The 12,673-nt window shown below is 44.5% G+C and overlaps 1 protein-coding gene across 1 annotated transcript in view; it reads left to right on the top strand.

Moving 5' to 3' along the window:
• Positions 1 to 12,673, top strand: part of LOC121545989 (bromodomain and PHD finger-containing protein 3) — a 41,153-nt gene that overhangs the window by 6,164 nt on the left and 22,316 nt on the right. Inside the window, exons 2-5 of the mRNA XM_041856946.2 lie at positions 2,700 to 4,278; positions 8,659 to 8,815; positions 9,459 to 9,590; positions 12,108 to 12,236. Of these exons, the coding sequence (XP_041712880.1) occupies positions 2,732 to 4,278; positions 8,659 to 8,815; positions 9,459 to 9,590; positions 12,108 to 12,236 (1,965 nt within the window). The 5' untranslated portion in view covers positions 2,700 to 2,731. The remainder of the gene's footprint in view (positions 1 to 2,699; positions 4,279 to 8,658; positions 8,816 to 9,458; positions 9,591 to 12,107; positions 12,237 to 12,673) is intronic.

Genomic DNA, 12,673 nt, shown 5'->3' with positions numbered 1-12,673 from the left:
AAGAGCCGTTTTCTTTGCTGTAAAGCTGCAAGCATGCCTGTCACGCAGCTGTGCTCCATTTGTCCTCCCTGGCACTCGGTGGCTGCATGACAGCGAGCTTGCAAAGCCTACTCAGACTGGCCTGTGCTCTCTGAACTGCTCCAATGTATCAAATGTACAAATGTAACAACAGAAGACTCATCAGGGACTGCATCCCCCTCTCGCCATCACGGCTAAATTATATTTAAAAAACTGATTTGAGAAATAGATGCACAGGAAGAGCTGACAGAGAGAAGCAGGTGAGTGATGGCTGGAAGGGGACGCAGCTGCCGGCTGGCTGATTACAGCTCCAACACATGATATGATATGCACATGAAGTAGACAATATTGGACTGGTCCTTGCAAGACACTAGTGGCTGTTGCTTAAAAAAATCTACTGAATTTATAAACATAACTGATTTTATTAACATTTTATAAACAGGCGCCAGCGGGTTCTTTAGATTGGTAGGACTGTAACATTTGATTGTATCATATGAAACATTACTATGGTATTGTAAAATATTGGTATAAGTATCATGTTTTGGTACCGTGATATTACGGGGGTATCGGTATACCCCCCAGTACAAAAATACTGCTAGCCAATGTACAGTGTAGGCTACATGTGATGGTAGAGTTTGCAAAACAAATGCCGCGCAATTGATACAAATCATGATGTAATTCTGCCAGGTAGGCCTACTTTGCAGTCAACATTTAATTGTGAAGGTTTTTTGGGAAAGCCTTTAGAAGTTTTCATTCCAACAGCACATGGTGACTGAATTGTGCATCGCAGATTCAAACAAGAGTTCGGGCCAAACTTTTTGAAAACCTGGTTTGCATACCCATTGTTGCTTACCCATTGCTGTTAGAATAAATCTTGATAATAAAGTTGTGAACCAAAAACTAATGTGACCAGCAAAAAAACAAACATTGGTGTTACACTGCCAAGTCAAAGGGTTGCAAATGTACGGTGCCTTCGGGAAGTATTCAGTCCCCTTCACTTTTTCAAATCAAATCAAATCCACATTTTGTTACGTTACAGCCTTATTCTAAAATGAATTAAATTGTTTTTTCCCCCCTTATCAATCTACACACAATAACCCACAATGACAAAACAAAAACTGGTTTTTATAAATGTTTGCAAAATTATAATTTTTATTATTTTGTACATATCACATTTACATAAGTATTCAGACCCTTTACTCAGTACTTTGTTGAAGCAGCGATTACAGCCTCGAGTCTTCTTGGGTATGATGTTACAAGCGTGGCACACCTGTATTTGGGGAGTTTCTCCCATTCTTCTCTGCAGATCTTCTCAAGCTCTGTCAGGTTGGATGGGGATGGTTGCTGCACAGCTATTTTCAGGTCTCTCCAGAGATGTTCGATCGGGTTCAAGGACATTCAGAGACTTGTCCCGAAGCCACTCCTGCGTTGTCTTGGCTGTGTGCTTAGGGTCGTTGTCCTGTTGGAAGGTGAACCTTCTCCCCAGTCTGAGGTCCTAAGTGCTCTCGATCCTGACTAGTCTCCCTGCCGCTGAAAGACATCCCCACAGCATGATGCTGCCACCACCATGCTTCACCGTAGGGATAGTATTGGTCAGGTGATGAGCGTTGCCTGGTTTCCTCCAGACGTGATGCTTGGCATTCAGGCCAAAGAGTTCAATCTTGGTTTCATTAGACCAGAGAATCTTGTTTCTCATGGTCTGAGAGTCTTTAGGTGCCTTTTGGCAAACTCCAAGCGGGCTGTCATGTGCTTTTTACTGAAGAGTGGCTTCCGTCTGGCCACTCTACCATAAAGGCCTGATTGGTGGAGTGCTGCAGAGATGGTTGTCCTTCTGGAAGGTTCTCCCATCTCCACAGAGGAACTCTGGAGCTCTGTCAGAGTGACCATCGGGTTCTTGGTCACCTCCCTGACCAAGGCCCTTCTCCCCCGATTGCTCAGTTTTGCCGGGCGGCCAGTTCTAGGAAGAGTCTTGGTGGTTCCAAACTTCTTCCATTTAAGAATAATGGAGGCCACTGTGTTCTTGGGGACCTTCAATGCTGCAGAAATGTTTTGCTACCCTTCCCCAGATCTCTGCCTCGACACAATCCTGTCTCAACTCTACGGACAATTCGTGCAACCAAATGGCTTGGTTTTTGCTCTGACATGCACTGTCAACTGTGTGTGCCTTTCCAAATCATGTACAATCAATTGAATTTACCACAGGTGGACCCAATCAAATTGTAGAAACATCTCAAGGATGGTCAATGGAAACAGGTTGCACGTGAGCTCAATTTCGAGTCTCATAGCAAAGGGTCTGAATACTTATGTAAATAAGGTATTTCTGTTTAATATTTTATATATTTGCAAAAATGTCTAAAAACCTGGCTCCCGAGTGGCGCAGGGGTCTAAGGCACTGCATCTCAGTGCTAGAGGCGTCATTGCAGACGCAGTTCAGGCTGTATCAGTATCCGGCTGTGATTGGGAGTCCCATAGTGCGGTGCACAATTGGCCCAGCGTCATCCGGGTTTGGCCAGGGTAGGCTGTCATTGTAAATAAGAATTTGTTCTTAACTGACTTGCCTAGTTAAATACTGGAAGTGTTTTGGTCGCAGTGTTAAGCCCTGCCATCTGTTGGATATTCTCATCTAGCCATTTGCAGTTCTGAGTTTCTAACAGTAGGTTCTTTCCTTAATCTTGTTGCAGAAGTGTGTTGGGCTTTGTGTGGTTGGAGGCGCATGAGGAAGCCACGCCGGAGGGGCCACCTGGCCGGTGGAGGGGATTGTGGTGGGAGGAAGTCTGACCAAGCTGGTAGGGGGCGAGGAGGGCCCCGCCAACGCTCCCCCTCACCCTACAGCCTAAAGCTGTCCCCCACCAGAGAGACGTTAACTTACTCCCAGACCCAGAAAGTGGTGGAAGTGGACTTGGACGGCAGGCTCCACCGGATCTCCATTGTGGACCGTCTGACTGTCATCACAGAGGACGAGATGATGGCCCAGGACATCGCAGAGTGCAACAGCAACAAAGAGAACAGCAAACAGCCCCTCGCACCAGCCAACCCCGGAAGCAAGCCACCTGCCATGCCCAGAGGCCTCAAGAAATACTCCAAACATGCCTCCTCCACATCATCGTCGTCCTCCTCCACCCCTCAGAACTACTGCCCTAACGCTCACTCACAACCTTACTACAAAACCAACTCCTCCTCACACAACCATCACCACACCCCCCTCCCTGAGCCCACCTTTCGCATGCTGGAGACCTTCAGCCCTTGTGCTGTGCCCCCTCTGCCTGTGGCCTACTACCGCTACATAGAGCGCTCAGCGGAAGAGCAGGAGGCGGAGGCAGAGTATGACATGGATGATGAGGACGCGGCCTGGCTGGAGATGGTGAACACTAGGCGGACGTCAGACGGCCACGCCACCATCTCCCCCGACACCTTCGAGCTTCTGGTGGACCGCCTGGAGGAGGAGTCATACCGGGAGGCTCGCAGCCGGGCTCCCTCACAGAGCGCCATCGATGACGACGCCTTCTGCTGCGTGTGCCTGGACGACGAGTGCCTCAACAGCAATGTTATTCTCTTCTGTGACGCCTGCAACCTGGCCGTGCACCAGGAGTGCTACGGCGTGCCCTATATCCCTGAGGGTCAGTGGCTGTGCCGCTGCTGCCTGCAGTCTCCCCAGCGGCCCGTGGACTGTGTGCTCTGTCCCAACCGGGGTGGTGCCTTTAAGCAGACCAGCGACGGGCGCTGGGCCCACGTGGTGTGCGCCATCTGGATCCCTGAGGTGTGCTTCGCCAACACAGTGTTCCTGGAGCCCGTGGAAGGGGTTGACAACATTCCGCCCGCCCGGTGGAAGCTCACCTGCTACCTGTGCAAGCAGAAGGTCCGCGGCGCTGCAATCCAGTGCCACAAGGCCAACTGCTACACAGCTTTCCACGTCTCATGCGCCCAGCGCGCCGGCCTCTTCATGAAGATCGACCCCGTGCGCGAGACCAACATCAACGGCACCACCTTCTCGGTGAAGAAGACAGCCTTCTGCGAGGCACACTCGCCGCCCGGCCAGGAGGAGGGCGTAGTGGGGTCGGACGAGGAGGAGACCACTGGGAGGGTGATGGGGGGCCTGGCCAGCCGAGGGCGCAGTGCCTACACTGAGTCCCCACTAGTGCAGAAGCGAAGCAAGAAGGAGGTCAAGCAGGGGAAGAGGAAGGGGAAGAAGGATCTGGAGGCGGCTGCCTGTCGTTCCGCCACTACACCGATGGTCACGGTTCCACAGATCCCCTCTCAAAGGTCTGTCTGTGTTCACCAGCCTCTTATTGTTGTTAGTGGAACATTAGCTAGCAGGATTCTACCCATACTGTCTTTACGCGCTCATGACAGTATTTTCAAAAAACATTAGGAACACCTTCTCTTTCCATGACAGACTGACCAGGTGAAAGCTATGATCCCGTATTGATGTCACCTGTTAAATCCACTTAAATCAGTGTAGATGACAGGGAGGAGACAGATTAAAGAAGGATTTTTAAGCCTTGAGACAATTGAGACATGGATAGTGTGTGTGTGCCATTCAGAGGGTGAATGGGCAAGACAAAATATTTAAGTGCCTTTGAATGGGGTATGGTAGTAGGTGCCAGGTGGCATAGTTCCCAATCGTTCTGATCGTGCTCTGACTGTGACGTCATGCTGTAAAAGTTCTCCCGGCGTGAAAATGTTCCCAGTTCAATAATTGCACGCGCATCTCTTTATGTGGATGGCTGAGATCGTGCGGATGCCTCCCTCTCACACCCTCGAAACACTATTCTGTGGGCATGCACCTATGCTTCACACTTCTGCCAATCAATGGTGGCCAGGAGTATTGACACTGACCAATCAGAAGCTTGTTGAGGCGTGAGGTCAGCATATAAATACCCAGACTCACGCATCAACGTGCTGAGGGTTGATGTGAGGAGAGATTTTTTTGCAATTGCAAAGACTTTGGTGCTACTTTTTCAATTGACAGTGCATATATATACAGTTGAAGTCAGAAGTTTACATACACCTTAGCCAAATACATTTAAACTCAGTTTTTCACAATTCCTGACATTTAATCCTAGTAAAAATTCCCTGTCAGTTAGGATCACCACTTTATTTTAAGAATTTGAAATGTCAGAATAATAGTAGAGAGAATGATTTATTTCAGCTTTTATTTATTTCATCACATTCCTAGTGGGTCAGAAGTTTACATACACTCAATTAGTATCTGGTAGCATTGACTTCAAATTGTTTAACTTGGGTCAAACGTTTCGGGTAGCCGTCCACAAGCTTCCCACAATAAGATGGGTGAATTTTGGCCCATTCCTCCTGACAGAGCTGATGTAACTGAGTCAGGTTTGTAGGCCTCCTTGCTCGCACACGCTTTTTCAGTTCTGCCCACACATTTTCTATAGGATTGAGGTCAAGGCTTTGTGATGGCCACTCCAATACCTTGACTTTGTTGTCCTTAAGCCATTTTGCCACAACTTTGGAAGTATGCTTGGGGTCATTTTCCATTTGGAAGACCCATTTGCGACCAAGCTTTAACTTCCTGACTGATGTCTTGAGATGTTGCTTCAATATATCCACATAATTTTCCTTCCTCATGATGCCATCTATTTTGTGAAGTGCACTAGTCCCTCCTGCAGCAAAGCACCCCCACAGCATGATGCTGCCACCCCCGTGCTTCACGGTTGGGATGGTGTTCTTCGGCTTGCAAGCTACCCCCTTTTTCTTCCAAACATAACGATGGACATTATGGCCAAACAATTCTATTTTTGTTGCATCAGACCAGAGGACATTTCTCCAAAAAGTGCAGTTGCAAACCGTAGTCTGGCTTTTTTATGGCGGTTTTGGAGCAGTGGCTTCTTCCTTGCTTAGCGGCCTTTCAGGGTATGTCGATATAGGACTCGTTTTTAATGTGGATATAGATACCTTTGTACCTGTTTCCTCCAGCATCTTCACAAGGTCCTTTGCTGTTGTTCTGGGGTTGATTTGCACTTTTCGCACTAAAGTACGTTCATCTCTAAGATCAATCAATTTCAATCAATTTTATTTTATATAGCCCTTCTTACATCAGCTAATATCTCGAAGTGCTGTACAGAAACCCAGCCTAAAACCCCAAACAGCTAGTAATGCAGGTGTAGAAGCACGGTGGCTAGGAAAAACTCCCTAGAAAGGCGAAAACCTAGGAAGAAACCTAGAGAGGAACCAGGCTATGAGGGGTGGCCAGTCCTCTTCTGGCTGTGCCGGGTGAAGATTATAACAGAACCATGCCAAGATGTTCAAAATGTTCATAAGTGACAAGCATGGTCAAATAATAATCAGGAATAAATCTCAGTTGGCTTTTCATAGCCGATCATTAAGAGTTGAAAACAGCAGGTCTGGGACAGGTAGGGGTTCCATAACCGCAGGCAGAACAGTTGAAACTGGAATAGCAGCAAGGCCAGGCGGACTGGGGACAGCAAGGAGTCACCACGGCCGGTAGTCCCGACGTATGGTCCTAGGTGCTCAGGTCTCTCAGTTGGCTTTTCATAGCCGATCATTAAGAGTTGAAAACAGCAGGTCTGGGACAGGTAGGGGTTTCGTAACCGCAGGCAGAACAGTTGAAACTGGAATAGCAGCAAGGCCAGGCGGACTGGGGACAGCAAGGTGTCATCATGCCCGGTAGTCCTGACGTATGGTCCTAGGGCTCAGGTTCTCAGAGAGAAAGAGAGAACGAGAGAATTAGAGAGAGCATACTTAAATTCACACAGGACACTGGATAAGACAGGAGAAGTACTCCAGGTATAACCAACTAACCCCAGCCCCCCGACACATAAACTACTGCAGCATAAATACTGGAGGCTGAGACAGGAGCGGTCCGGAGACACTGTGGCCCCATCCGAAGAAACCCCGGACAGGGCCAAACAGGAAGGATATAACCCCACCCACTCTGCCAAAGCACAGCCCCCGCACCACTAGAGGGATATCCTCAACCACCAACTTACAATCCTGAGACAAGGCCGAGTATAGCCCACAGAGGTCTCCACCACAGCACAAACCAAGGGGGCGCCAACCCAGACAGGAAGATCACGTCAGTAACTCAACCCACTCAAGTGACGCACCCCTCCCAGGGACGGCATGAAAGAGCACCAGCAAGCCAGTGACTCAGCCCCTGCAACAGGGTTAGAGGCAGAGAACCCCAGTGGAGAGGGGAACCGGCCAGGCAGAGACAGCAAGGGCTGTTCGTTGCTCCAGAGCCTTTCCGTTCATCTTCACACTCCTGGGCCAGACTACACTCAATCATATGACCTACTGAAGAGATAAGTCTTCAGTAAAGACTTAAAGGTTGAGACTGAGTCTGCGTCTCTCACATGGGTAGGCAGACTGTTCCATAAAAATGGAGATCTATAGGAGAAAGCCCTGCCTCCCGCTGTTTGCTTAGAAATTCTAGGGACAATTAGGGAGGCCTGCGTCTTGTGACCGTAGCGTACGTATTGGTATGTACGGCAGGACCAACTCGGAAAGATAGGTAGGAGCAAGCCCATGTAACGCTTTATAGGTTAACAGTAAAACCTTGAAATCAGCCCTTGCCTTAACAGGAAGCCAGTGTAGGGAAGCTAGCACTGGAGTAATATGATCAAATTTCTTGGTTCTAGTCAGGATTCTAGCAGCCGTATTTAGCACTAACTGAAGTTTATTTAGTGCTTTATCCGGGTAGCCGGAAAATAGAGCATTGCAGTAGTCTAACCTAGAAGTAACAAATGCATGGATAAATTTTTCTGCATCATTTTTGGACAGAAAATTTCTGATTTTTGCAATGTTACGTAGATGGAAAAAAGCTGTCCTTGAAACAGTCTTGATATGTTCGTCAAAAGAGAGATCAGGGTCAAGAGTAACGCCGAGGTCCTTCACAGTTTTATTTGAGACGACTTTACAACCATCAAGATGAATTGTCAGATTTAACAGAAGATCTCTTTGTTTCTTGGGACAGAATGTGTCTCCTTCCTGAGCGGTATGATGGCTGCGTGGTCCCATGGTGTTTATACTTGCGTACAATTGTTTGTACAGATGAACATGGTACCTTCAAGCGTTTGGAAATTGCTCGCAAGGATGAACCAGACTTGTGGAGGTCTACAATCTTTTTTTCTGAGGTCTTGGCTTGATTTTCCCATGTTGTCAAGCAAAGAGGCTCTGAGTTTGAAGGTAGGCCTTGAAATTCATCCACAGGTACACCTCCAATTGACTCAAATGATGTCAATTAGCCTATCAGAAGCTTCTAAAGCCATGACATCATTTTCTGGAATTTTCCAAGCTGTTTAAAGGCACAGTCAACTTAGTGTATGTAAACTTCTGACCCACTGAATTGTGATACAGTGAATTATAAGTGAAATAATCTGTTTGTAAACAATTGTTGGAAAAATTACTTGTGTCATGCACAAAGTAAACTATAGTTTGTTAACAAGAAATTTGTGGAGTGGTTGTAGACTCCGTGTGTAAGATGTTTAAATGTACATGGGGCCTCATCCCTACTCCAGATGCACGTTGACAATGTGCAAAGTTGAATGTTGCCCATACGGTATTTCAATAACTTAAAAATGTTGTAGCAATGAACAGAGACTAAGGAGTCTGAGCTTACTTTGAGTTGTGTGTTGAACCCCTCCCGATGACACACAGGTTAAACAACATCTGCAAAGGGATTCTTGTCCAGAGGAAGAAACAGTTCATGCAAAGGCTGCACAACTATTGGCTCCTGAAACGCCAGTCACGGAACGGGGTCGGACTCATTCGTCGCCTGCACTCCCACGTCCAATCACAGAGGCACATTGAACAGGTCAGAGGTCATTTGGCACTCCAAGGTCAAAGGGGTATGTTAACACCAGGGGCTTATTTTGTTGGATGCAATGTAATGAAAGAGTGCAGATATCAGTAGAAATATAGAATCTGGAGAAATATCATTAGTACAGCTGTCAAACTCTGTTTAAAATTGTACATGTTTTTGGAATCATGTGTGTTCTAATACATTTCTATCTGTTAAATTGAATATGCTCCTGGGAGTACAATGATGTTCAGTAAATTCAAATCCCCAGGTGCATCTCAATAATATTAAAGGTCCAGTGCAGCTGTTTTCTGGGTAACAATTAAGTACCATACTGTGATTGTTTTTAATTAAAACGGTCAAAAACAAACTAGCTTCATAACAAAGAGCGATTTCTCAAGCAACATTTTTGCTAGGACTGTCTGGGAGTGGTTTCTCTCCTCATCTTCTCTCCCCATCTCCTCTCCTTCATCTTAACTGAATAAATAGTAGAAAACAGGACGGGTAAAAGCAAAATGGTGGATCTTTACCAGGAATTTGCTTTCACCTGTCCAATTTTTTTCCCATCATGTCTTCTCGTTCATTAAGTGATACAATATAGGGGTTGCTTCAATTGTATGTCGGGGAGTTGTTTGAATTAATCTCTGTGTGTTTGCAGCCGGAGCAAGATAAGAAGGTGTGTGCTGTGAGGGAGGAGCTGAAGTACTGGCAGAAGTTGCGACACGACCTGGAGAGAGCCCGGCTATTGGTGGAGCTCATCCGCAAGCGGGAGAAACTGAAGAGAGAGCAGGCAGGGAGAGACCAAGGATCATCAGCTAGATTCAGTCGTGGGCCGATATTTTTATTGGTCAGGGGGCCAATCCGCTCATAATTACAAATAATTTGTAGACTGCAAATTGACTGCAAGAAACCCAAACCGATATATTTGACTAAAACATAATCATTTCAAACCTTGCTTACATTTGTATATGATCACATATACTGTATCTCTCTATTATGCGTGGGAGTACTTTGGAACAGATTTCCAAAATTAATATCACTTGGAGCTGATGTGCTGGTGATTTTAAATTGTTTTATGTCCCCCAAAACAAAACAAAACAACTTGGGGGGCCAAATAATTTGGCACGCAGGCTTGCCAATTGGGGAACCCTGGACTGGACTGTCCATGCTTTGACAATTCAGGTTATTACTGATATTTTTTTGGTCAATGAGTTCCCCACGTAAATAAAAGGTCAAGATACTCTTTCATACAGTACCTATAGCAGTGTTTTCCCTAATCTCCGACCGTCGGCTAAACAGCCGATAACAGACTCATTTTCGTCTGGCTACTTTTCCCACTTAAATTGACTAGGCTACTTTTCATTTAAAGGTCCAATGCAACAATTAAGTAGCTTACTGTTATTGTTTTCAATTAAAATTGCAAAAATGAAACAAAAATAGCTTCTTAGCAAAGGGCAATTTCTCAAGCAACTGTCAATGTAACTACTGTCCTTTAAAAGCTTTGCAATTCTACATGTATTTTTTCTTTTTATGGATTTTGTTACTATAATGCTTTAAAGGGCAAAATAAACGATCTGAAAAGGGACTGTATCCACACATTTCGTAGTGTCGTCACCATGCCTCTCTTCAGTACATCGTCTGTTGGAAGCATTAGGTGGGGAGGGAAAATGGAAAATTAACTGTTATTGGCATAGATTTGGAACTCATTTTCTTATAGGTCTATTAACTAATTTACTGCATGGTGATGTCACCATGTAAGGCCAAAACTCCATCCCACCAAAACAGGCTGAAATTTCAGGCGGTCTTTTCAAACAGCTCTTACACTAAAAGGGCATTATCATTTTCACAATTTCACAGTATTATTCCAACCTCAATGTGGCTATATAAAACACAGGAAAATCACGTTTTTGACTGCACTGGGCATGCTTGAAACTGGTTGTAATTGCATTTTTTCAAACGATGCCATGCACACAATTTAAGGAGTACATAAATAAATGTGGTAGCACTGGAAAACTGGGATTCCCTTTAGTCCTGATCATGTAGGCCTAGGCCTAGCCGATATCCAAAACAACTAACAATAAACTGAATTTATACATTTTCAGTAATTTTTATTGTAAAATAATGTCTTGGCCTGCCTGGTAACATCTGGTAATATCACCATGCGGTAAATTAATAGACCAATAAGAGAGTTCCAAACCTCTCTGCCAATAAAAGCTATTCTACTCCAAGCAAAATTCTTGCTTGAGAAATTGCTAAGAAGCTATGTTTGTTTATTTTTGAACATTTTGATTGAAATCTATCACAGTAAGTTGTTGCCCAGAAATGATAATACTGTTAGAAGCTAATGATACTTATATGGTAATATTAAAGATATTGATGTAGGCTTACTGATTTGATTAAAGTGTTAACAATGGAGTATTCAACTGCTGCTTTCTGTGTAGCAAAGCCCATGTTTATCACTTGCTTCATTCTTCAATCATACCTGTACGTCTATTGCAGACAGAAAATGCCCAAGAAAAGAAAATTTGTCAGACTCTTAAAGGATTATTTTTGAGTTGCAAACACTTGTTGAAATCCTTCATTAATTGAATTGATGTGAAAAATATTTACGTTTAAAATAAATTCAATTTTTTATATGGAAATGTGCAATATAGACATTTTATATATGAGTATGTGATTTAACTTTATCCTTTTGTCCAACTTAACCAGCAAAATAGAGGAAAATATCAGTGTGTATTTGTATTTTTTTTAGCTGGAAGATGAGCCTGGGAAGTCTGTCCACAGCCACAGAGCCAATAAAATACATAATTTGATGAACAAACATTGTGGCAATTCAGATCTTGCAGTAAAACTGTAAATATGACTTTAATCTCAAGAGAAGACTGGTTTAATGTTTAAAAAGGTGTAATGTTCTCTTAGAAAAATTGACCTGATCGTATAGGCTTAGACGATATCCAAAACAACTAACAATACACCTAATTCATACGTATTCAGTCATTTCTATTGTAAAATCATGTCTTTCTATTCAATACCATAACTCAATTCACCAACTCGTTAAAGTATTAAATAATTGAGCTGTGTATTTCGGATTGGAAACAAGGCATTAGAATGTACCAGAGGCCACCAAAATAGAAATTGTTCGGCAAAATAAGCACTCTGGCTGAATACTTGTTCTATTTGGCTGGCTACTTCATGTACTTAGGGAAAACACTGACCTATAGTCTGCTGAGGAATTTAGATTTACATGAGTCTGTGTTGCTGGCCTCCCTTCTGACCCCACCACCCCTCTTTCTATGCTTCCCCAAAGGTCAAGGTTCACCAGGCGGCCCTGGAGCTACAGCTGACCCCGGTGCAGGTGTTGCTGCGCTCCACACTGGACAAGCTGCAGGAGAAAGATGTGGGCCAGATATTTGCACAGCCCGTCAATCTCAAGGAGGTCCGTCACCATGTTAATACTGTTGAACCTTGAAGAAATGAACATCATAGTTACAGACTGACCGGTCAACTGAACGAGCAATAACAAACTGGGACATGTGTTAAATTAAAATAAAACTACTTGTGTACGCTACAGGCAAACGTAAATGTTGCTAACGTGTTTAAAAACAGATATTTATTATTTATTTAGAAAATGCACGTAAATTGACGTTATCAATATATTTTTATAAAGATTTGAAGCGGTTTTATGTGAATTTCAAAGTTACTGACATTTAATGTCAGTAACTTTGGTCCTCTGTAGCTCAATTGGTAGAGCACGGCGCTTGTAACGCCAGGGTAGTGGGTTCGATCCCCGGGACCACCCACACAAAAATGTATGCACACATGACTGTAAGTCGCTTTGGATAAAAGCGTCTGCTAAATGGCATATTATTATTA

The sequence above is a fragment of the Coregonus clupeaformis genome, chromosome 30 (assembly GCF_020615455.1).
Source record: "Coregonus clupeaformis isolate EN_2021a chromosome 30, ASM2061545v1, whole genome shotgun sequence".
Taxonomy (NCBI): domain Eukaryota; kingdom Metazoa; phylum Chordata; class Actinopteri; order Salmoniformes; family Salmonidae; genus Coregonus; species Coregonus clupeaformis.
Note: the sequence above shows the minus strand (reverse complement) of the source record. Positions and strands in the feature narration are given on the sequence as shown.